Below are 24,624 nucleotides of genomic sequence, written 5' to 3'. Positions count from 1 at the left end.
GCTCTTGCCACAGAACAACCCTGCTTCTCTATACTGTACTATACTATAGTCCCCAAAGCCAGCTCTCTCTGGGCTGCCCCCACCAGCTTTCTCTGGAACCCACCCACCAGGTCTCTGGACCTGCCCCCCTGTACCTATATGCCCTCCCTCCCTTCCCCACATCACCTGTATATATGTATATATGTTTGTACATATTTATTACTCTATTTATTCTACTTGTACATATCTATTCTATTTATTTTATTTTGTTAGTATGTTTGGTTTTGTTCTCTGTCTCCCCCCTTTAGACTGTGAGCCCACTGTTGGAGAGGGACTGTCTCTAGATGTTGCCAATTTTGTACTTCCCAAGCGCTTAGTACAGTGCTCTGCACACAGTAAGCGCTCAATAAATACGATTGATGATGATGATGATGATGATAAGAACCTCACCGAGAGACAGGTACGGCTTTATCATCACCATCATTCATTCAGTCGTATTTAGACTGTGAGCCCACTGTTGGGTAGGGACTGTCTCTATATGTTGCCAACTTGGACTTCCCAAGCGCTTAGTCTGGTGCTCTGCACACAGTAAGCGCTCAATAAATACAATTGATTGATTGATTGATTGAGCGCTTACGGTGTGCAGAGCGCTGGACTAAGCCCCGACAAGAACCTCACCGAGAGACAGGTGCGGCTTTATCATCATCATCATCATCATCATCATTCATTCATTCATTCAGTCGTATTTATTGAGCGCTTACTGCATGCAGAGCGCTGAACTAAGCCCCGACAGGAACCTCACCGAGAGACAGGTACGGCTTTATCATCATCATCATTCAGTCAATCAATCATCAATCAATCATATTTATTGAGCGCTTACTGTGTGCAGAGCACTGGACTAAGCACTTGGGAAGTACAAGCTGGCAACGTATAGAGACAGTCCCTACCCAACAGTGGGCTCACAGTCTAAATGGGGGCGACAGAGAACAAAACCAAACAAACAAACAAAAAATAAATAGAATAGATAGGTACAAGTTAAATAATTAAATAAATAGAGTAATAAATCTGTACAAACATATATACAGGTGCTGTGGGGAAGGGAAGGAGGTAAGATGGGGGGGATGGAGAGGGGGACGAGGGGGAGAGGAAGGAAGGGGCTCAGTGTGGGAAGGCCTCCTGGAGGAGGTGAGCTCTCAGTAGGGCCTTGAAGGGAGGGAGAAAGCGAGCTTGGCGGATGGGCAGAGGGATTGGGGGCATTCCAGGCCCGGGGGAGGATGTGGGCCGGGGGTCGATGGCGGGACAGACGAGAACGAGGTACGGTGAGGAGATTAGCGGCAGAGTCGTTCCTCTTCTCCTCCTCCCTTCTGCGTGGCCCTGACTTCCTTTGTTTCCCCCCGTGCCAGCCCCACAGCACTTCTGTCCGTATCTGTCATTTATTGATTTCTATTATTATTATTAAAAATGATAATAATGATGGTGTTTGTCGCACGCTTACTATGTTCCAGGCACTATACTAAGCTCGAGGTAGATACAAGCAAATCGTGGTGGACGTAGTCCCGGTCCGATGTGGGGCGCACAGCCTCGATTTCCATTTTACAGCTGAGGGAACTGAGGCATAGAGAAGTAAAGTGGCTTGCCCAAGGTCACACTGCAGACAAGTGGTGGAGGCGAGATTAGAACCCATGACCTCCTGACTCTCAGGCCCCTGCTCTATCATCCATTATGCCATGCTCTCCCCCCCATCTAGGGTATAAGCTCATTGTGGGCAGGGAATGTGTCTGTTGATTGTTGTATTGGACTCTCCCAAGTGCTTAGTACAGTCTTCGGCGCACAGTAAGCGCTCAGTAAATACAATTGAATGAATGAATGCTCTGCCTGCTAGAATATGAGGAATATTCAGAATATTCCCAAACTGAGCCCCCTTTTTCCTATCCCCCGTCCTACCTCCTTCCCCTCCCCACAGCACCTGTATATATGTTTGTACAGATTTATCATTCTATTTTACTTGTACATATTTGCTATTCTGTTTATTTTGTCAGATGTGCATCTGGCTTTACCTCTGTTTATTCTCATGACTTGACACCTGACCACATGTTTTGTTTTGTTGTTTGACTCCCACTTCTAGACTGTGAGCCCGTTGTTGGGTAGGGACCGTCTCTATATGTCGCCAACTTGTACTTCCCAAGCACCTAGTCCAGTGCTCTGCACACAGTAAGCGCTCAATAAATACGATTGAATGAATGAATGAATGAATTCGGGAATCTAACCCCCGGGGGTAATATTGTACACTTCCTAAATCCGGCCTTTCAGACATTAATTACCCCAGTCACCTCACACACTAGGTCCTGGTGGAGGCCATCAGTACCCTCCACCAGGAACGTTTAGACTGTGAGGATGTAATTCCCCATACCTCGATTTATGGCAGCCACTCCTCTAGTCTCAAGGGCACCTCTTGTCTTGTTTTCCCGCCCTTTATTTTTTTCTTTTCAAGTTATCTGGGGCATCTAGGGGTCAGAACAGGGCTCTTTGGCTTCCATTACGTCACTGGTTCGCCCTTAGCACGGCTCTGATGACCATTCGCCTCCAGATCACGCAAAGGTGATTGCTTACTGAAGAGGGGCTCCATGTTTTCTTGTCATCTATATAAGCCCTCCTTTGCCCATCAGCAAAGATTAAATATACCCTCCTTGGTCCTGAAGGTTAATTTCCTCCTCCCTTACAGTCTCCTCATCTGCCCAGATTTGGGGAGCAGAGATGGTTATGAGGCAGAAGAATGCTAGATATTAAATTGGCTTATTCATTTACTGGTATTTTCTGAGTGCCAAGCACTGGGTATATACCTATCTATCCTTGGCGCTTTAAGAGTTTATCAATCAATCGTATTTATTGAGCGCTTACTATGTGCAGAGCACTGTACTAAGAGTTTGACAGGGACAGTGAAATTCACCCATGGGTGCGGGGGTGAGCAAAAAGGCCAGTGCAGGACTCCCCTGCCCACAGCTTTGCGCGCCTTTTCTTATGCCGTCTGTTTATTTTTTGTGGCACTTTTACTAGGCGCCTGGGGCTGGGGGTGGGGAGGTGGTTACCGGAAGAATAAGGCCCGGTTCCTGCCCTTGAGGAGCGTATAGTCTAATTCATTCATTCATTCAATCATATTTATTGAGCGCTTACTGTGTGCAGAACACTGTACTAAGTGCTTGGAAAGTACAATTCGGCAATATAATAGAGACAGTCCCTACCCAACAAGGGGCTCACAGTCTAGAAGGGGGAGACAGATAGCAAAACAGAACAAATAGACAGGTGTCAATACCATCAAAATAAATAGAATTATAGATATATGCATGCTATTAATAAAATAGAGTAATACATATGAACAAATATGCACAAGTGCTGTGGGGAGGGGCAGAGGGAGGGAGAGGGGGTGAAGGGGAGGGGAGGAGGAGGAGAGGATAATAATAATAATAGCATTTATTAAGCACTTACAATGTGCAAAGCACTGTTCTAAGTGCTGGGGAGGTTAGAAGGTGATCGGGGGGGGGGCGCTCACAGTCTTAATCTCCATGTTACAGATGAGGTAACTGAGGCACAGAGAAGTGAAGTGACTTGCCCAAAGTCACAGAGCTGACAGTTGGCGGAGCCAGGATTTGAACCCAAGGCCTTTGCTCTTTCCACTGAGCCACGCTGCTTTAGAGGGGGTGCTCAGTGTGGGAAGGCCTGTGGGAGACAAATTGCAAACCTATAGGAGGAAAAATAGATACACAACTGATAATAGCAAGCAAATGGATAAAATGGATTACTGAAAGTACCATGAGGTTGGCTGCTGGGATGATAATCATTCAGTGGTATTTACTGAGTACTTACTGAGTCCTTGGGAATGTACAATACAATGGAGGAGACAGACATGAAGATAAAATATTGGGAGACATCATACAATGAGGGGAGAAGGGAACTTGATTGTAATCTGCATTGTAGCTTTAGAGGTAGAGAAGTAATTGCCAGGGTGTGATGCTTACAAGTAAAGTTGCATCATAGCCTCTTGTGAAAACCCTTTCTTTCCTGCAGTGAGTGCATTTAACACAATGGAGAGGCACAAAGCTCCCTACTAGGTGGATGTTTAGTAAACTGATTGCTTTGTCATGGGGCTCCCTCCTGGCTACATCGGGTGAGTGGGTGAAGGGAGTGGAAGAAAAGGAAAAGGAAGGCCTCTTGGAGGAGTTGTGCCTTCAATTAGGCTTTGAAAGGGGGGAGAATAATTGTTGGATATGAAGAGGCAGGGCATTCCAGGCCAGGGGCAGGGCCTGGGTGAGAGGTCGGCGTTGAGATACATGAGGTTGCGGTACAGTGAGTAGGTTGGCATTAGAGGAGCAAAGTGTGTGGGCTGGGTGATGTTGGGAGAGCAGAGAGGTGAGGTAGGAGGGCTTACAGCACTGCTCATTATGGGCAGGGAAGGTGTCTGCTAATTCTGTTGTACAGTGTTCTGCACGTAGTAAGCGCTCAATAAATGCCATTGGTTGATTGATTGATAATCAGGTCCCACATGGGGCTCCCAGGCTAAGTAGGAGGGAGAAGAGGTATTGAACCCCCCCATTATGTAGATGAGGAAACTGAAGCACCATGAAGAGAAGTGACTTGCCCAAGGTCCCACAGCAGAGCCCACGTCCTCTAACTACCAGTCCCTGGCTCTTTCCAATAGGCTCCGCTGCATCCAATGTAAACGTGCTGCTGCTAAGGCAAGGTGAATTCATTCATTCAATCGTATTTATTGAGCACTTACTGTGTGCAGAGCACTGCACTAAGCACTTGGGAAGTGCAAGTTGGCGACATACAGAGACGGTCCCTACCCAACAACGGGCTCACAGTCTAGAAGGGGGAGACAGACAACAAAATAAAACGTGTGGATGGGTGTCGTCAGAATAAATAGCATTAAAGCTAAATGTACATCATTAACAAAATAAATAGAATAGTAAATATGTACAAGTAAAATAGAGTAATAAATCTGTACAAACATATACAGGTGCTGTGGGGAGGGGAAGGAGGTAGGGTGGGGGGGTGGGGAGGAGTAGAGGAAAAAGGGGGCTCAGTCAGGGAAGGCCTCTTGGAGGAGGTGAGCTCTCAGTAGGGATGAGGAACAGGGTGAGAGAGTTGAAGGCTTGATTTAGGGGTGAAGGGTGGCATCTTCCAGAATCAATCATACACTATGGGCTCCCCGAGGTGGGCCTTGGATTCTGTCACTTTCACTGAAATGAACAGCAGCATCTCCTCCACCTTGCTGTGTTTCAATTTCCAGATGGGAGTGTAGGCAACTTCCCAAAATGTTGAATGGTTTGTAGGGAATATTGTGGGGGAACTGCTAACATCTCTTCTCCAGCCTCCTACTTCACAACTGCTGAAGGTTAGATTTGGCCCCCGGGGGTTGGCAGAGACGCTAAGTTAGACGCTGACAGTTGGAGCTGTTGTGACCTGTGGCTTTTTCCCATCTTGAGTGGATTTTCCTTTCAACACTCCAGAAAAGTTACTTTGGTCTCTGAGACTGGTTACATGAAATTTCAGCCTGACGGAAGCAATTGAACAGTTTTAAAATTGTTGGAAATTGGTCATTTTCCATGAACTCTGGGTAGTAAATATCAGGAGCGAAGAAAATAAACAATTTTAAGAAATGAGTTGGTATATCCTTGTGCCATTTCTGTATGATAGAGCAGGTGTCCCTTATTTGTTTGGACTTTATAAATTTTGGCGGGGGGCAGTGAGATCTTAGCATGTTTACAGTGTAGAAAAAGTACTTTAATCACCAGACTAAGGGGGAAAAGGTCCATTTAGAAATTAGCACCATGACTTCTACTTAGGAAGCAGGGGCAAAATTCTCCCCCTGGACCCAGAGTTCCTTTGACGCTATGGAAGCTCTTCTTGTGAACCCAGTAGAGATTGTACATATTTATTACTCTATTTATTTTACTTTTATTCTTTTTATTTTGTTAATATGTTTTGTTTTGTTGTCTGTCTCCCCCTTCTAGAATGTGAGCCCGCTGTTGAGTAGGGACCGTCTCTATATGTCACCGACTTGTACTTCCCAAGCGCTTAGTACAGTGCTCTGCACACAGTAAGCACTCAGTAAATACGATTGAATGAATGAATGAATGAATTCAGGATTCTTAGGTATTATGGGCTGGTAATAAGTCTTTTGGCACACTGACACTGTATTGAAGGAAGGGTAAGAGGGGGCGGGAGAAGGTGGAGGGAACCAACTGGTTTCAGCCCGAGGCTGTAGTAGCCAGAACAGCAGAGTGGCCCTGGTTTTCCCCAAGGGCTCTTGGGGGTGGAACACTATATCAATCCATCAACCCCTTTGCCTGTATAACAAAAGACTCCCCTCTAGACTGCAAACTTGTGGGTAGGGAACCTGTCTGCCAAGTCCATTGTATTGTACTCTCCCAAGTGCTTAGTACAGTACTCTGTATGTAGTTAATGCTCAGTAAATCCCATTGATTATGGTGATATGAGGAAAGGGATTTCTGGGGCAACCTGAAGATTACAGTGTCCAAATCATCATCATCATCAATCGTATTTATTGAGCGCTTACTATGTGCAGAGCACTGTACTAAGCACTTGGGAAGTACAAATTGGCAACATATAGAGACAGTCCCTACCCGACAGTGGGCTCACAGTCTAAAAGGGTGCTGTTTGTTAAGCATTTAGAATGTACCAAACACTGTACTAAGCACCCGGGTAGAGACGAGATCCTCAGATGGGATACAGTCCCCGTCCCACTTGGGGCTCATGGTCCCAGTGCTTAGAACAGTGCTTTGCACATAGTAAGCGCTCAATAAATGCCATCATTATTATTATTATTATTTAGGGGGTGTGAGGATGATGTGGATGATGATGATGATGTCTTGTGGGGGGGAGAGGTCAGAACCTTATCTGTCCAAGATTTTCTCTGACTGATGTCTGGTTACACAGCAAAGCAGCTGATTGCATCACCTTATTAGCTGCTGTATCTACTCAGCCGGTTGACTGTGAGCCCACTGTTGGGTAGGGACTGCCTCTGTATGTTGCCAACTTGTACCTCCCAAACGCTTAGTACAGTGCTCTGCACCCAGTAAGCGCTCAATAAGTATGATTGAATGAATGAAATAGAGATTAGGGAACTAGCAGGCAAGCCGGTGGGTTTCCCACTGTTAGAATTAGAATTATGTGGACTATGCTGAATTTACAGTGAGCTAACTACTGGGTCTTTGTCTTATCCGTATGGAACACCCCTCCTTCCCTTCACCAACCCCTGTTGAGAAACTGTGTGCGGCAGCATTTCTTTAAGGGAAAACTGAGGACTTGGGTGTTCGGGGGGGATGGAGGAGGGTCCTTGATATATAAGGCTTCTCATGCTCTCCTAGCACTAATTGGAAGAAATAGGGTCAGAGACAGATGAGATGGGGAGATGAGGGAAAGCGGGGAGAGAAGGAATAATGAATAAAGGGGTTATTCTGAAAGGGAGGGTTGCATGGGGCCGTGGGTGTGGACGAGACGGCGGGGGAGACATTGTGGAGGTAAAGAAACACTCATTGTGGAGCGGAGGTGGGAAGGCGAGGTAGAAATTTACCTCATTATCTCCAAGATAAAATTACCCTAAGTTTGTGGGGCCTGATACAGTGAGCCCCCCAGCCCTAGGAGGTCCGACAGCCAGTCGCAAGGGTGGCCATACAGGTTGAACCAGCATGGCTCCCTCCTCCCCCAAACTGGGAGATAGGCCATACCGCTCATGCCCACAAGGTAGGCATCATCATTTCCTAGTATCAATTTCCAAATAACCTATTGTCCTGGGGGGAGGGGAACGACTAAAAATAGTATAAAAACCTCACCCTGTTTCAGCACACTTTAATATAGTCGAAGGAGACGATCTGCAGAAGTAAAGATGACTGAAAGTTTCCCTGACCAGCAACAGTCTGGAGTCCTGGGGCCCACTGTGTGAGAAAATTGATCGATCAATCAGTCCATCAGTGATATTTATTGAGCGCTTACTGTGTGCAGAACCCTGTTCTAAGTGCATGGGAGAGTGCAGTACAACAGAATTAGCTGTCACGTCCCCGGCCCATAACGAGCTTACAGTTATATGACCTAAAATACGTACATAAAGGCTGTGGGAAAAGCCTTCACTTCTCACTGGTCTCTTATTCCAGGGTGTTTATAGCCTGTTTAAACACAGGGGGGATGGGGGAAGTGGGATGTAGTTTGGACATCCCAGCTGACTGGGGGTGGAACATTATATCTTGGGTACTTGGGGATCATCCTGAAGAAATACAAAGTGCCCCCTGACCGGCCCTCGAGGAGTTTGCAATCTGAGTCCACTGCAGTTATACTGGTAATTTTGGACCTCGTCAGTGGACACTTGGTTCTTCGGTCTGAGGTTCTTGGGGAGAGTGGGCTCTTAGTCTTCGGCCTTCAATCAGTCAAGTGGTATTCATTGGGTGTGAGCATTGTACTGTGCGCATGGGAAAGTACAAATCAACCGAGTTGATAGACACTATCCCCACTCACCTAAGTCACACCAGCTGGGACCCCAGGATAAAGTCGCAAGGGGTGATTTATGATTTGTCGAACCATCTGCTTGGCTGCATGGATGCTAAGGAAAAGGGAGAAGTTCCCCTGGATATAAAACCCAACTGGGACCCCAGGATAAAGTTGCAAGGAGTGATGTATGAGTTGTCGAACCATCTGCTTGACTGCGTGAATGCTAAGGAAAAGGGAGAGGTTCCCCTGGAATTAAAGTCCAACTAGTAAGGCTTTTTTTGTTCTTTTGTTTCTGTTTTTTGGTGTTTGTTAAGCACTTACTATGTGCCAGACACTGTACTAAGTACTGAGGTAAATACAGTTAGGTTGGACACAGTCCGTGCCCCACATGGGGCTCACGGTCTTAATCCCATTTTCCACATGAGGTAGATAAGTAACTTGCCCGAGGTCACACAGCAATCAGTTGTGTGCTAACTGTGTGCAGAGGACTGTACTAAGCACTTGGGAGAGCACAGTATAACAGAGTTGGTAGAAATGTTCCCTGCCCACGATGAGCTTACAGTCTAGAGGACATGTAAGCAGACGAGGGGCAGAGCCGGGATTAAAACCCAGGTCCTTCTCCCTCCCAGGCCTATGCTCTATCCACTGGGCCACGCTGTTTCCCATTTGTGGAGAGTTTATTTAACATTTTGTGTTGGTTACTTATTATTTACCGATCGTATTGGTAACTGGTCACTATCTGGTCATTTCCATTATTATGGCTATGTCATGGTTGAGAAAAGTGAGGCACATTGGAATTCAATAAAATCACCTGAGAACATGCAGGAAATTCATGTGGAAAGTAGCAAGTATTTAATTCCATTTTACAGATGAGGACACTGAGGTCCAGAGAAGTTAAATGACTTGCCCAAGGTCACATAGTAAGCAAGTGGCAAAGCCGGGATTAGAACCCAGGCTTTTCTTCTAGGTCATGCTGCTCCTGTCATTCCTTCTGTCAGAAAATTGGCACGGCAGGATCCTGGATTCTATCCAGTACCCTAGGCTGTTTTGGAAAAAAAAAAAACAAAAACCACTCCCTAAATAACCTTAACACAAACACAAACAACCCAGATTACCAGAGTGGCCTTTCACTCCCCTGGTCAGCACTGGGTCAGCGTGGTGGGGGTAGGAGTGGAGGAGACCAGAAGAACCCTCAATTTTCCTGGATTACCGTCAAGGCAGGCCTGAAAACTGGCATTCTAGTACGGGTCTGGTCTGCTGTGTGACCTTGGGTAAGTCACTTAATTTCTCTGGCCCTCAGTTCCCTCATCTGTATAATGGGGATAAAGACTGTGAGCTCCATGTAGGACAGGGACTGGGTCCAACCTGATCAGCTGGTATCTACCCCGGTGCTTAGAACAGAGCTTGCACATAGTAAGCGCTTAAGAAATACCATCATCATCGTCATCGTAGCCAGGTATGGGGTCCAATAACAATAATAATTGTGGTATTAAGCATTTACTATGTCAAGCACTGTACTAAGCGCTGGAGTGGATACAAGCAAATCGGGTTGGACACAGTCCTTGTCCTACGTCGGGCTCACAGTCTCAATCCCCATTTTGCGATGAGGTAACTGAGGCCCAGAGAAGTGAAGTGATTTCCCCACGGCCACACGGCAGTCAAGTGGTGGAGCCGGGATTAGAACACATGACCTTTGGACACTCAGGCCCGTCCTGTATCGACTACGCCATGCTGCTTACCCATCCGACTGGCCCGCTCTGAACTCATCCTTGTTCTCCCCCGCTTCCAGGTCTTCAATGAAATTTACCCGGTCTGGACATACTCATATCTGGTGCTGCTGTTTCCCGTGTTCCTGGCCACGGACTACCTCCGCTACAAGCCCGTCGTCCTGCTGCAGGGCTTCAGCCTCATCGTCACGTGGTTCATGCTGCTGTACGCCCAAGGCCTGCTGGCCATCCAGTTCCTGGAGTTCTTCTACGGCGTGGCCACGGCCACGGAGATCGCCTACTACTCGTACATCTACAGCGTGGTGGACCTGGACATGTACCAGAAGGTCACCAGCTACTGCCGCAGCGCCACGCTGGTGGGCTTCACCGTGGGCTCGGTCCTGGGGCAGATCCTGGTGTCGGTGGCCGGGTGGTCCCTGTTCAGCCTGAACGTCATCTCCCTGACCTGCGTGGCGGTGGCCTTTGCCATGGCCTGGTTCCTGCCCATGCCGCAGAAGAGCCTTTTCTTCCACCACGTCGGCCCCGCCCCGCAGCGACCGAACGGGATCAAGGCACAGAACGGGGACGTGGTCAGCGGGGACCGGGCCTTGAATAACCTCCCGGGCTGGGAGGACATAGAGTCCAAGATTCCTTTAAATGTGGAGGACCTTCCCGCCGTGGAACCGGTAGGCGGAGGCCAGGCCATATGGTCTGGGGAGGGCCTGGGGGTCCAAAGATCGATCAATCAATCAATCATATTTATTGAGCGCTTACTGTGTGCAGAGCACTGTACTAAGCGCTTGGGAAGTACAAGTTGGCAACATATAGAGACAGTCCCTACCCAACAGTGGGCTCACAGTCTAAATCTGCCCCCCCTCCCCGATTCGTTTTGATCCAGCTCCGCTCCTTCTCTGCTTCCTCTCCCTTCCTTTCTTCTCCGCCCCTTCTCACCTCTCATTTACTCATTCGATTGTATCTATTGAGCGCTTACTGTATGCAAAGGACTACACTAAGCGCTTGGGAGAGTCCAAAAAAACAATAAACAGCGAGCTCACAGTCTAGAGGGGGAAACAGACATTAATATAAAAAAAAATAACAGATATGGACGTAAGTGCTGTGGGGATGGGAGGGGGGATGAATAAGCAAGTCGGCAATGCAGGAGGGAGTGGGAAATGAGGAAAGTAAGGCTTAGTCAGGTAAGGCCTCCCTCTCACCTAATAGTAATAATTGTGGTATTTGTTAAATGCTTACTGTGGGTCAAACACAGTACGAAGTGTTGGGGTTAAATATGGTCCCTGTCCCTCGTGGGGCTCGCGATCTAAGTGGGTGGGGTGGGGGGGAGCAGGTATTGGGTCCCCATTTTATAGATGAAGACACTGAGGTACGGAGAACTGAAGTGACTTACCCAAGGTCACACAGCAGACAAGGGGCGGAGCTGGAATCGGAACCCTGGTCACCTGACTTTCCACTAAGCTAAGCTGCCTTCCCACCGGAAAACTTTTACCAGGCAGCCAGAGAGAATATTGCCTCCCTCCTTAGCTTTCCCCTTTCCTCGGAGGACGTTTAAGTCCCCAAAATGTGGAGGAAGCCACCTGTTTCCTAGATATTAACGTGTGGGCTTCATCGGACTCATTCACCTCTATAGCTGGGCTGCCATCAGCCAGGTCCATCAGGGACAGCCTCTCTTGAGTCCCAAAGATGAGTTGGGGCCTGAGTGCTTACTGAGAGCAGAGCACTGTACTAAGCACTTGGGAAAAGACAGCGTGACAGAGTTGGTAGATGTGATCCTTGCCCACGAGGGGCTTTCAGTCTACAGGGAGAGACAGCCACAAGCTCTGAGGTTCAACAGCTGGGGCGGGGTGCGTTCTCCAAAGGACCCTGACTAAGCCCTTTCCTCATCTCCCGCTCCCTCCTGCCTCGCCCTGACTTGCTCCCTTTATTCATCCCCCCTCCCAGCCCCACAGTGCTTATATCCATATCTGTCATTTAGTTATATTAATTTTTGTCTCCCCTTTTAGTCTGTGAGGTCATTGTGGGCAGGGAATGTGTCTGTTTATCGGTCTAATTTCCCAGAGTGTTTAGTACTGTGCTTGGTGGAGAGTAAGCTTTTAGCAAATACCACCCTTATTGCTATTCACAGGGAGAATCCTCGAGGTTTAACCATCATTTTCTTGGCAAATATCCACGGAAGGTTGGTAGGGGTCTCCCATCCCAAGAGTGGGCCTGGGTGTCAAAAAGACCTGGGTTCTAATCCTGGCCCTGCCATCTGTCTGCTGTTTGATGGGCAAATCACTTTACTTCTCTAGGCCTCAAATACCTCATCTGGAAAATGGGAATTAAGAATGGGAGCCCCACTTGGGACAGGGACTGTGTCCAACCTGATTAGCTCATAGCTACCCCAGTGCTTAGTACAGTACCTAGAGTATAGTAAGTGTTTAACAAATACCTTTTTTTAAAAAAAAAGTCACTTCTCCCAGGGCAATAATTCATTCATTCAGTCATATTTATTGAGTGCTTACTGTGTGCAGAGCACTGTACTAAGTGCTTGGGAAGTACAAATTGGCAACATATAATCCAGAAGCTCTTCACAGGAGGCTCTACGGACTCAGAACTCACCACAAAAACCATCATTTTGAAGCCATCGGTCTTCTGATTTTCATCCTGCCCTTCTCCTAAGGAGTCCTGAGCCCTTTGCCCATATCATCAGTCAATGAGTTATTGAGCACTTACTGTGTTCAGACCACTGTACTAAGCGCTTGGGAGAGGCCAGCACAACAGAGTCGGTAGGCATGTAAAGTCTGACTCATCCTTACAACCGCCTTGTGAGTTCAGACGGGGTTGATACTAGTTCCCCATGTGAGTTTAGGAAAAGTGAGATGTGGGCAAGTTTGGTGACCGTCTTAGCCTCACCCAGGTCATGGGAAGACTCACCATCAGAATCTTGGCCTCAACTGCATTTGTTTAGGCAGGAAAAGGTTGGGAGGAGGGCTGCCGGGGCCACTCGTATTTCCCTCCCTCCTCCTCCTCCTCCTTCTCCTCTTCCTCTCCCCCTCCAGCCCGTGTCTCTTCAAGGCCCGGGTCTCGGTATCATGGTGACTCAGCTGACAGATTATTCATTCCAGGGCAGGGTTTTTGACCCTGAATGGTTTGTTTGGGTGTCTGGGCGACTCAGAATCCACATCTGCACTGGACGACGGCCTTGGGCCTGGGCTGAGGCTTCCAAACTGGAGCTGGGCCTAGCCACTGGGCCATGCTGCTGTTTTAGAAAACTAAAACAAGGAGAGATGAATCTTGTCCATCAGGACAAGCCAAAACTTTGGCAGGCTTTCTTTCACCGACCTGCTTGGCTGCTCCCTCAGAAGGAAAGGGACTGTTTTACCCCCAGACTCCAGACCAGAAACCGAGGGCCCAAAAGGAGCAGCAGACTCTGGCGGCCTTCCCCTCCCTTAGTTACATGGACTTGACCCGAGCCCTGCCAGCTTCGGAGCCTGTAGAAATCCTTCCCTTTCGCCCCGTTGACCTACTTTGTTAGACTGTAAACTTGCCCTCCAGACTGTAAGCTTATGATGGGCAGGGAACGTAACCAGCATTGTACTCAGTCGTATTTATTGAGCGCTTACTGTGTGCAGAGCGCTGTACTAAGCGCTTGGGAAGTACAAGTTGGCAACATAGAGACGGTCCCTACCCAAGAGCGGACTCACAGTCTAGAAGGGGGAGACAGACAACAAAACAAAACATATTAACAAAATAAAATAAATAGAATAAATATGTACAAGTAAAATATAGAAATAAATAGAGTAATAAATATGTACAAATATATATACATATATAAAGGTGCTGTGGGGAGGGGAAGGAGGTAAGGCGGGGGGATAGGGAGGGGAAGGTGGAGGAGAGAAAGGAGGGGGCTCAGTCTGATTGAATTAAATACGATTGAATTGTACTCACCCAAGCACTATTACTGTGCTCTGCACACAGTAAATGCTCAATAAATAGCTTCGATTGATAGATTGATTGATCAAAGTAGGGGCAGGAAGAGGCAGAGAGGTGAGAGGTGAGACAGACAGCCCCAAAGGGAGGACAGCTGTTTGTGCCTAATGTTCCAGGAATCAATCAGTGGTATTTATTGAGCGCTTACTGCATGCAGAGCCCTGTGCTCAGCACTTGGAAGAGGACAATGCAACAGAGTCGGTAGACATATTCCCTGCCCACAGTGAACTTATTGTCTAGAGTCTACAGTCTAGGGAACATGTAAGAGGTGAGAGGAAAGTGTGTGTGGGAAGCTAAACTTTTTCTTCCCATCATCCACCCCACCCACTCTTCCTCCAACTCCTTGCCCCCCTCAATCCTCCAGGGTAGAAATTTAAATATTTAGTTTAGATGGGGGGAGGGTGCTGCTGTGGTTTGTGCATTTCTGTCTGACATAGGCCCTGTGTATTGAGGTTCTAAGAACCTGCCGGTTCCAGGGTCCAAGAAAGACATTCCTACTTGTCACCCCTTCTGGATCGGAACCGAGGACAGGAAATTCTGAGGTGGATGGTGATTTCACTTTCCTTCCAGGAGTAGGAACTTTTTAGCGGCCAAAACTTTTCAATGTGGCCCAAATTTTTTTTTTTTAAATGGTACTTGTTAAGCACTTACTATGTGTCAAACACCGTTCTAAAGCACTAGGGTCTAAACAAAGTGAATTAGGTTGGACGCAGTCCCTCTCCCAAGTGGGGCTCACAGTCTTAGTGGGGGGGGAGAACTGAGGCACAGAGAAGTTAACTGGCTTACCCAGGGTCACCCAGCAGATAAGTGGCAGAGCTGGGCCTGGGCTCCTTCCACTAGACCACACTGCTTCTCAGATTGTAAAATGGCGGGGCCACCCTGTCTGAGGAATCTCCGGAAGGTTAACACTCTTTCCCAGTTTATTGTAAAAGCTCCTTCCTCGTTAGTTAATGACCAGGGGCAAGGTTCACCTGGAGCCTAGGCAAACCGGACCCAGCTCTACTAGGGCCCTACTGGGAATTAAACCGATGAACATTCCAAGCGTTTAATCGGCCAGATTAGCCTGGTGGAAATCACAGCTCCCCAGGACGAGGACAGGGATATGTCTAGACCTCCTTAGACTGTGAGGTCCAGCTGGGACAGGGATATGTCTGACCTGATTATCTTGTATCTACCCCAGCTCTTAGTCGAGTGTGTGGCTCAAAGTAAGTGCTTAAATACCAAAAACCCATAATCCCTGCCCTTTAGATTGTGAGCCTCGTATAGGATGAGGTCACTGAGGCCCAGAGAAGCAAAGTGACTTGCCCAGCGTCACACAGCAGACAAATGGTGGAGCCAGGAGTGTAACCAGGTCCTTCTGACCCCCAGCCCCAGGCACTTTCCACTAGGCCACGCCATTTCTCTCCCGCCTCTCAAGATCAATTCTCCGGTCTTAACATTGCCCCTCTCAGCACGGAGATGGTCGTTTGCCATCTGTGGTTACCGGTATCTGACCAGCACCTTTGGGACCGTGAACCCCAGGTGGAGTGGAACTGTCTGATCCGTCGTGCCTGCCTCTACCCCAGGGCTTCCCATAGTGGTTGGCACATAGTGAGCGCTTAATAAGCACGCACAGAGCTGCCATCCTAGCAGCGTCTGACTTATGGCAGCCTCCAGCCCCGTTCCTGGAGTTGGACTAGAATCATTTTACGGGACAGGTTTGTGGGGTGTTGAAGGAACCCCACTCCAAGTCCCGGTGCATTCATTCATTGTCGTATTTATTGAGCGCTTACTGTGTGCAGAGCACCATACTAAGTGCTTGAGTGTACAATATAACAATAAACAGAGACATTCCCTGCCCACAACAAAGCTCTTATCCGCGGTCGAGCACCGAGCACTTCGTATCAAAGTTTACTGTTTTCCATCACCTCCTATTATCTTGTTGTGTCTGTTTCTTCTGCCTGATGCGTAATAAAAGATATATCTCATTTTCAAACACACAATAGGAGTGCAGGCAAACAGTAATAATAATAATGATGATATTTGTTAAGCGCCTACTATGTGTCAAGCCCTGTTTTAAGCGCTGGGGTAGGTACAAGCTAATCAGGTTCGACACGGTCCCTGTCGCACAACCTTAGTAAAGTCCACAAGAAGCGTGGGACTTGGCATAGCAGGTCAGGACAGTGAGTGGACCAAGGGAAAGGACAGGAAGGAGCTTCTGAAACACTCCCAGGTCCAGAAGAGAGAGCCCACAATCTGACTCCAGCATTTTGAAGCCAGACAAAGAGGATCCCACCGCCCCCCTCAAAACACACCGGCAGTATAAACTTGCCAATCCTGGAACCTATGGATTCCCTCGTTTCCTGCCCGGAGGAACGGGGCCGCGCTGCCCACCAACCTGCCCGATGGTTGTGAAAACCCTGGCAAGACTCCCCCAGCTCCCATTTCCTCCTGACTTGGGCACCCAGTCCAGTTCCGGTTCTTGCCTTACACTGACCGGCGGCTAACTTTAGCCCCCGGCTGTTAACTTTCAGAGCCCCGGTTAAGATCTCAGTGTCGTTTTATTTTAGTCTCGGTTGTCTGACCCCGTTTTCCAGTGATTCGTCATTCCAGGCGGGAGGTAGAGGGTGGTGAGGGGGAGCGGTTGGCCTGGTTAATATTATCATCCCAATCACAGCCCCAAACTTGGATGGGAGCCGGCCCTCTGGGCTATGGGAACCACACAGCTGAATCCCCTCCTGCTATCTGGGGCTCCTGAAGGTCATCTGGTCCAGCCCCCTGCCTCCACGCAGGTGGCTGCCAAACCTTTCTGGCCAAAGGGTTGCCTTATCCTTAAAGCTCTCTAGGGAATGGCAACTTGGAAAGAACTTAACTTCCTTGCCGGTTGGTTTTATGCCTTTTTGTTTATAGTAATAATATTTATTATGTCATTCATTAAACGCTGGGGTAGAGGATCCTTTGATCCGATGATTGCTCTCCCACGTGGAGTCCACAGCCTAAGAGGGAGGGAGAGTGGTTATCATATTCCCATTTTAAGGTTGAGGAAACTCAGGGCCAGAGAGGATAAGTGACTTGTCCAAGGCTGTACAGCAGGCCAGTGGCAGAGCTGGGACTTGAGTCGAGATCTCTTGACTTCCAGTCCTGGGCTCTTTCCACTGGGCCACCCCACCTCCCAATACACCTGCTGCTCCACTCCTAAGGCAGAGGAATCAGGCAGGGCACCTGGGTGAAGAAACGACGGTTCGGAGAGGCTTGATTTTTGCTGGTAGAGGAGAGTGTTTTCTCAGGTAAAACTTGGTTTTCTCAGAAGAGAAAGGGGCTTCGAAAGGTGGAAGGGGCTTTGACAGTGGGTGTGGCCAGTTACTGATTCCTCTAAGCTGTTTTGGGGATGAGGTTAAGTGGATCCAAGCTGGAGAAAAAGGGGTGACAAGGAATAATCATAACCCTAGTATTTGTAGAACACTTACTACATGCCAAGCACTGGCCTAGAAACAAGGTAGTCATGTTGGGCGCGGTCCCTGTCCTACGTAGGGCTCACAGTCTGAATAGGAGGGAAAACAGGTATTTAATCCTCATTTTATAACAGTTGAAGAAACTGAGGCCCAGTGAAGTGATCTTCCCAAGGTCACCCGGAAGACAGGTGGCAGAGTGGGGATTAAAACCCGGGTCCTCTTGACTCTCAGTCGTGGGCTCTATCCACTAGGCCACATTGCTTCTCTAGGGGTGTTTGTCCTTGCTCTCTCCCTTTCTTTTACCCAGATGTGGTGGTAGTGCTCCTTGTGGGCAGGGAACACGTCTACCAACACTGTACAGGTAAATTGTCCCAAGTGCTTTGTATAGTGTTCTGCACACAGTTAAGTGCTCGATAAATACCACTGATTGATTGATTGCCTGGTCTCCTGCCCCCCACCCCACCCCACCATCAGCCACCCTTCTGCCCACTGAAGCCAGGGATGTCATCCCCCCCATCTTACCTCCTTCCCTTCCCCACAGCACCTGTATATATGTATATATGTTTGTACATATTTTTTTACTCTATTTTATTTGTACATATCTATTCTATTTATTTTATTTTGTTAGTATGTTTGGTTTTGTTCTCTGTCTCCCCCTTTTAGACTGTGAGCCCACTGTTGGGTAGGGACTGTCTCTATATGTTGCCAATTTGTACTTCCCAAGCGCTTAGTCCAGTGCTCTGCACATACTAAGCGCTCAATAAATACGATTGATGATGATCTGTCTCTCTGACTGCACCGTCACTCCAGACTGGGTTGGTTCCCGGCAGGTGGCTGACCTCATCGTTTTCATGCTTTGGGAATGGGCAGGACCCACAAGCCATCCATCATGGGAAGCTCTACCCATTAGTCCGCCCTTTGTTTCTTTCTTCCTCCCCCCGACCCAGGAGCAGAAAGACCACCTCCTCGTGCTGAAGGTGCTCTGGAACGACTTCCTGATGTGCTACTCCTCCCGCCCCCTGCTCTGCTGGTCCGTGTGGTGGGCGCTGTCCACCTGTGGCTATTTCCAGGTGATCAACTACACCCAGGGGCTCTGGGAGAAAGTGATGCCCTCCCGCCACGCATCCATCTACAACGGTGGAGTGGAGGCCGTCTCTACCCTGCTCGGTGAGATAGGGGTCTGGGGACGGGGGAAGGGTAGAGGAGAGGATGGGGATGTCCAGATTTCCCTTGGGCAAGTTCAAGAATGGAGAAGGACTCATTTTGGGTTTTTTGTTTTGTGGTATTTAAGTACTTACTCTGTGCCAGGCACTTTGCTGAGCACTGAGGTAGGCATGAGCTAATCAGGTTGGACACAGTCCGTGTCCTACATGGGGCTCACGGTCTTAATCCCCATTTTGCAGATGAGATGACATCTTTTAGACTGTGAGCCCACTGTTGGGTAGGGACTGCCTCTGTATGTTGCCAACTTGTACTTCCCAAGCGCTAAGTACAGTGCTCTGCACACAGTAAGCGCTCAATAAATATGATTGATGATGATGACACACCTGTTACAGAGAAGTGAAGTGAGTTGCTCACAGTTACACAGCCAACAAGTGGCGAAGTCAGGATTAGAACCCAGGTCCTTTGAACACCCAGGCCTGTGCTCTGTCCAGTAGGCCACGCTGCTTCTCGGTTGTTTTGGCCTTTGGTTCTGCGAGCCGCCGAGGGAGTTTGGAAATACCTTGGCCTTGACAGCTCACTTTTGAGATTATTAGTTTTCTCTCTTGTCTCCTGGAGTCCCTCTTTCAAGGTTTGCCTGGGTCTCGAGTTCAGTTCCCATGTTGAAAGGTGGTCTTTGTTTGGTCATTTTTGATGTGGGACTTTCCTCGCCAACACCATCCTTCAGGCAGACAGATTTACAGGCTCAAAGTCGAAGTGAGAGACTCTTCCCAGTTGTGTCACTGAATCGTGTTTGGAACGGTGGCCGTATTGATGCTCTCCCCTTGGTAGGAGCCGTTGCGGTGTTCGCTGTTGGTTACATCAAGATATCGTGGTCGACATGGGGCGAGATGACCCTGTCCCTGTTCTCCCTCCTGATCGCGGCCGCGGTGTACATCATGGACACGGCGGGGAATATCTGGGTATGCTACGCAAGCTATGTTATCTTCAGGATTATCTACATGCTGCTCATCACTATCGCAACGTAAGTATTCTCCGCTGTTAAAAGGAATCTTGGAGAGAGTCGTGTAGGAAAATTGGGGCAAGGGCATGCTTTTGTTTTTTTTTTTCCCCCTTTTTTTGAGGTGCACATTGTTCCTGGAAAAATGGGGGGAAATTCACCTTTTAGCCAACTCCCTCTGACTTAGAGTGTTAGCCCCAATATGGGACAGGGACTGCGTCCAACCTGATTTATCTTGTGACCTCTCCAGTGCTTATTACAGTGCTGAGCACATAGTGTGCACTGTTAAAGAAAAAGAAGGGAAGAAACAAAAACACAGAAAATACTATGTTCTCCTTTCCTCCAAAGAAGTACGTCTGTGGCTTCCATATATGCCTTGTGTGAAGTTTTGTTTTTGCTTATGTGCTTGCACACATGGGTACAAAAAAGCTGTTCTCCGACTTCGGAACGTACCAGAATACATCATCCCTTTGCCCCCACGGCCAGTAATGGTCTCGTCTGTACTTTCTGCATCATGGCCTTTTTGAAATATGCATTTCCTATATTAGGGTCATTTCACCTGCCCCTGAGCGGGAGGATGGTAATCAACAGACCCACAGCCAAGCGAAACAGACCTTTAGAGCTTGAAATGAATGGTCAAGTTTGATGTGGTTAGAACTGGAGGGAAGGTGAAGCTCCTCGGTGGGAGCACTTGGTGTATTTTCTTTTTTTTTTTTCCCATCGGTCTGCTGTTGTGCTGGGGTTGTACATATTTAATACTCTATTTATTTATTTATTTATTTTACTTGTGCGTATCTGTCCTATTTATTTTATTTTGTTAGTATGTTTGGTTTTGTTCTCTGCCTCCCCCTTTTAGACTGTGAGCCCACTGTTGGGTAGGGACTGTCTCTATATGTTGCCAATTTGTACTTCCCAAGCGCTTAGTACAGTGCTCTGCACATAGTAAGCGCTCAATAAATACGATTGATGATGATGATGATGATACAAACAATCACGGTTCGAGAAGACGAAATCCTGCCGGGGGATGTCCTCCTTTCTCAGTTCCCAGCTCACTGCTGTCTGTTCAACCAGGCACACTGGATGAGTTCCTAGGGCAGGGTCACAAACACAGTCGGGTTGGAAACAAAGGTAGCGTAAGGCGACTTGGGCCTCCCTTCTCCGCCCCATCCCTGCTCCACGGCGTTGCTATTCAGTGTCTCCTCCTCTTCCTCCTCTGAAGGTTCCAGATAGCTGCCAACCTCAGCATGGAGCGCTACGCCTTGGTGTTCGGGGTGAACACCTTCATTGCCTTGGCTCTGCAGACTGTTCTCACCCTGGTGGTGGTCGACGCCAGCGGCCTGGGCTTAGAAATCACTACCCAGGTAAGGTCCATCCCCGGGTGGGATCCAAGAGTCTCACTGCATGTTGGAGCTTTGGGCCTACTGGACCACCCACCCACTCCGCGGCTGAGACCCCCATCCTACCCCGAGGGATGGAGGAGGAGCGTGGGACACCTAACCCTAATTTTCAAAGTCAAATTGGCTGGCTTCTGGTTATTTTAGCCAGGAGCGGGTGATGGATGTCTGCTCTCACACATACTCTGTCCAGGGGCTGGAATCCCTCTCTCCTGACTCTTTCCATCAGGCTTTGCCTCTGTGCCTTTGTGTTGGCGCTTAGAAAAGTCTTCTCTGCCTGGTTTAGGGGCAGCTGCGAGTCGGAGGATATGGTTGAAGTGTTGCTGCCCACCTCAGGGCAAAAAATATTCACCTCCAGGTGTCCAAAGGCCCTCACGAACTCCAGCCGGAAGAAAAGTGCTAATGTCAACATCATTTTGTTGTCTCTACCTCTTTATGCTCTACTCACAGATTCCCTCTATTGATAATAATGATTGTGGCATTTAATTTGTGCCAAGCACTATAGGGTAAATACAAGATAGCCAGGTCCCACAAGGGGCTGACAGTCTAGCAGGGAGAACAGGTATTGAACCCCCATTTTGCAGACGAGGGCCTGGAGAAGTGAAGTGACTGGCCCAAGGTCACACAACAGGACGATGGCGAATCTGGGATTGGAACCGAGGTCCTCTGACACCCAGGCCCCTTTATTCTTTCCCCTGGGTCACGCTGCTTCCCTAACCACTCTCCTCTTGTTTTCCTTCCTGCAGTTCCTGATCTATGCTGGTTACTTTGCACTAATAGCCCTGGTTTTCTTGGTCAATGGTGCAGTCAGTATTATGAAGAAGTACCGAAAGCGGGAAGATCCAGAAGCCAGTTCTCCAGTGAGGTCCTCATAGGGCACCGAAGGATGGCATCTCAAAGCCAGAGCCGTGCGCGGCAACCTGTGCCTCGATGTCTTTTTATTTTTTCCAAACTGTAGGCGTATATTTATGACAGTGTTTGAATGTGCATTTCATTGCTTCAGAGCAATAAGTGGAATTTTCCTTTGACGCTCCTGGTGTTACACAGTTGAGCTCCAAGTTGGAGGAAACAGAGCTTCTCTCGTAGGTTGTGTGTGGGGAGAGTATTTAAGAGTGGGAGGGGTGGGAGTGGGGGGGTTGTTTCAAAGGTGCCCTTGGAGAGACGGGCTTTTGGACTTTCGGCTCGGGATACTGGGGCGTCTCTTGCCCATAGGAAGTCCACCGCATGGGTCAGCGAGAGCGAAGGTCAGCGTTCCAAAGGTCACGTCCTTCTACATCCCCTTGGCTAGCGCTCAGGGCTATCTGGGGTTGTTGCATGATTTCACATTGCTGTCCACTCCCGAGTTTTTATGTGCGTCGGACTCGGTGAATGTTGTCCATTTCCTGGCGGTACCTGCTGTGAGTTAGTGTCCCGTCGCCTGAGGAGTGGCTGCCGTTTGCGCATCTCGAGTTATTATTTTTCCACTGGTCCCGGTTTTTCCGCCGCCCACGGGGTCCGCGTTTGCTTTCAGTCATGCGATACGCGCCATTCGTTTGGCCGCTGGACTGGAATTAAGACACAGAGGCCGGGGGATCACTCCCAGTGTAAGCGAACGGGTGTTTTTAGAAAATTTGGAGACGGTGAGATGCCTTTAGGGTGCCGCCATGAGGGAATCTAATCTGTGGTGAGAAGCGGCCCGGCTATTCCCAGACAAGGCTGAAATGGTCACGTACCAAACCCCCTGCTGCTGTTGAAGAAGTTGGAGGAAATCCCTCCCAGGGGGTCTTGCCATGCCATTCTGCCTGGGGCCTCTTTCCAACCGAGTTGATGGGTTCAGGGTAAGTATACTCAGTACAGTGTTCTGCACACAGTAAGTGCTCAACAAATGCCATCGAATGGTGGTGTCAAGGGAGGCAGAGCCAGATTGGTACCTCCAGTTGGCTCTGCAGTTGGTGAGTTTGGAAGCTCCGATCAGCTCCCTTAGAGTTGTTTGTTGGTGCCCACCTGAGACAGAGGTGGGTCCCTGGAACAAGTGGCGGGGGGAGCTGCCCCATCTCGGCTCCAGTCGAACCTCGGTTGGCAGGAGCCGTCCCCTGAAACTGGACTCCATGTGAGAGTCGACCCCCACCCCAGCACTTCCCCTTCCCCCAGGGGAAGGGGCTGGAGATCACACCCCTAAGAGGGTCACACAGATCTGCCTCTCCCCCAAGATCGGCTTACCCTGTGACCCCCTTGGCCAAGGAAGTGACCAGTGACCCATTCACTCTCTCCCTCCTTCCTCCTCACTCTTCCTCCCAATCAGTCAGTCAATCATATTTATTGAGCGTTTACTTTTTTTTTGTTTTTACACCACGGTTCTAAGTGCTTATTGGTGCCTGGCACTGTACTAAGCGCTGGGTTAGATGCAAAGATACAAGGTGGTCACTGTGGACACGATCCACATCCCACATGGAGCTCGCAGTCTTGGTCCCACAGATGAGGGAACTGAGGCACAGAGAAGTTACAGGGTGCAGCGCACTGTACTAAGCACTTGGGAGAGTGTGCTATACAGAGCCAGTAGGCAGGTTGCCTACCCGCAGTGAGCTTACAGGCTAGAAGGGACCTCCCACCACTGGGGCCAAGGGAGGAGGAGGAAGACCAGAGATTTTCTTCCAGGCTTCCGGGTGTTCCAGAGACACAGCCCCTGCCTTCTGGCCAGGCCTAGGCAGCTTGGAATGGAGGTTTACTGTAGAGAAGCCCAAAAAAAGATGGGGTTTGCACTAATTAACTGTGGGTCTGCCAAGGTGAGGAAGGAATGACCACCCCTGTTTTGCAAGCCTTGAATCAGACAAAATAAACTCCCAAACTTTGTTCGCCTGTCGCAAGAGCCTCTGAATAGTGGCTTTTCAGAGGACACAGTGGAACAGTTAAAAGAGAACAAAAGAAAGACCCAGGTATTTTCCCTAGTATGGAATTGTTCACTCCGAAGCAAGTTACAAGGTGATGTTTACTGTTTTTGTGTCTTGTTTTTGTTGGCCATTAAAAAGATATCTTGCCTGATGAAGTGGATGGTGGTTCAATCAGAATGTTCAACTACCAAAGCAATATTTCCCTGTTACTTAAAGAGAAGGTAGTGGGGTGTGTTCTAAACTGAGCCTTTTACCACCGAATATGTTTTGTTTCGTTTTTTGTTCCACCCGGGGAGATTGGGATTGTTTGTAGAGGTACCCCCCATTTTGCACAGATGTACTGTATGCAGTTTTGTGAACAAGCAAGAATTGTGTTGAACTTTTTACTCAATTCTGTACACAGATGATTAAACTATTTTTTATCAAATAAATATTTTACAGTATGCTTTTCCCTTTGGTGTTTTAAAAGTTCTTTTCAGTCTCCTGCAGAGATAACAGACGTTGTAATCAGCCCTCACATCGCATTCCCCAGGTATGAAATTCCACGTCATCTATTCCTCTTCCTCCTCTCCCTGGATCTCCCTACGGTCATGTGCT

At 48.5% G+C, this 24,624-nt stretch overlaps 1 protein-coding gene across 1 annotated transcript; it reads left to right on the top strand.

Annotated features, from left to right (window-relative positions):
- The first annotated feature begins 781 nt into the window (after window positions 1-781).
- SLC19A2 (solute carrier family 19 member 2) lies at window positions 782-21,307 on the top strand. Its single transcript, XM_038758664.1, has 5 exons — window positions 782-791; window positions 10,271-10,873; window positions 18,553-18,772; window positions 19,598-19,790; window positions 20,986-21,307. Exons 2-5 carry the CDS (start codon window positions 10,406-10,408, stop codon window positions 21,305-21,307), a joined length of 1,203 nt encoding a protein of 400 aa, XP_038614592.1. The 5' UTR covers window positions 782-791; window positions 10,271-10,405.
- The last annotated feature ends 3,317 nt before the right edge of the window (window positions 21,308-24,624 follow it).

Source organism: Tachyglossus aculeatus, chromosome 16, assembly GCF_015852505.1.
Source record: "Tachyglossus aculeatus isolate mTacAcu1 chromosome 16, mTacAcu1.pri, whole genome shotgun sequence".
Taxonomy (NCBI): Eukaryota; Metazoa; Chordata; class Mammalia; order Monotremata; family Tachyglossidae; genus Tachyglossus; species Tachyglossus aculeatus.
Note: the sequence above shows the minus strand (reverse complement) of the source record. Positions and strands in the feature narration are given on the sequence as shown.

Excerpts from the sequence above, each read along its gene's own strand:
- SLC19A2 (XM_038758664.1), top strand. The coding sequence starts at position 10,406 with ATGCTGCTGTACGCCCAAGGCCTGCTGGCCATCCAGTTCCTGGAGTTC. Across the intron at positions 10,874-18,552 it reads ACCTTCCCGCCGTGGAACCG|GAGCAGAAAGACCACCTCCT; the intron begins GTAGGCGGAGGC and ends CCCCCGACCCAG. Across the intron at positions 18,773-19,597 it reads GGCCGTCTCTACCCTGCTCG|GAGCCGTTGCGGTGTTCGCT; the intron begins GTGAGATAGGGG and ends TCCCCTTGGTAG.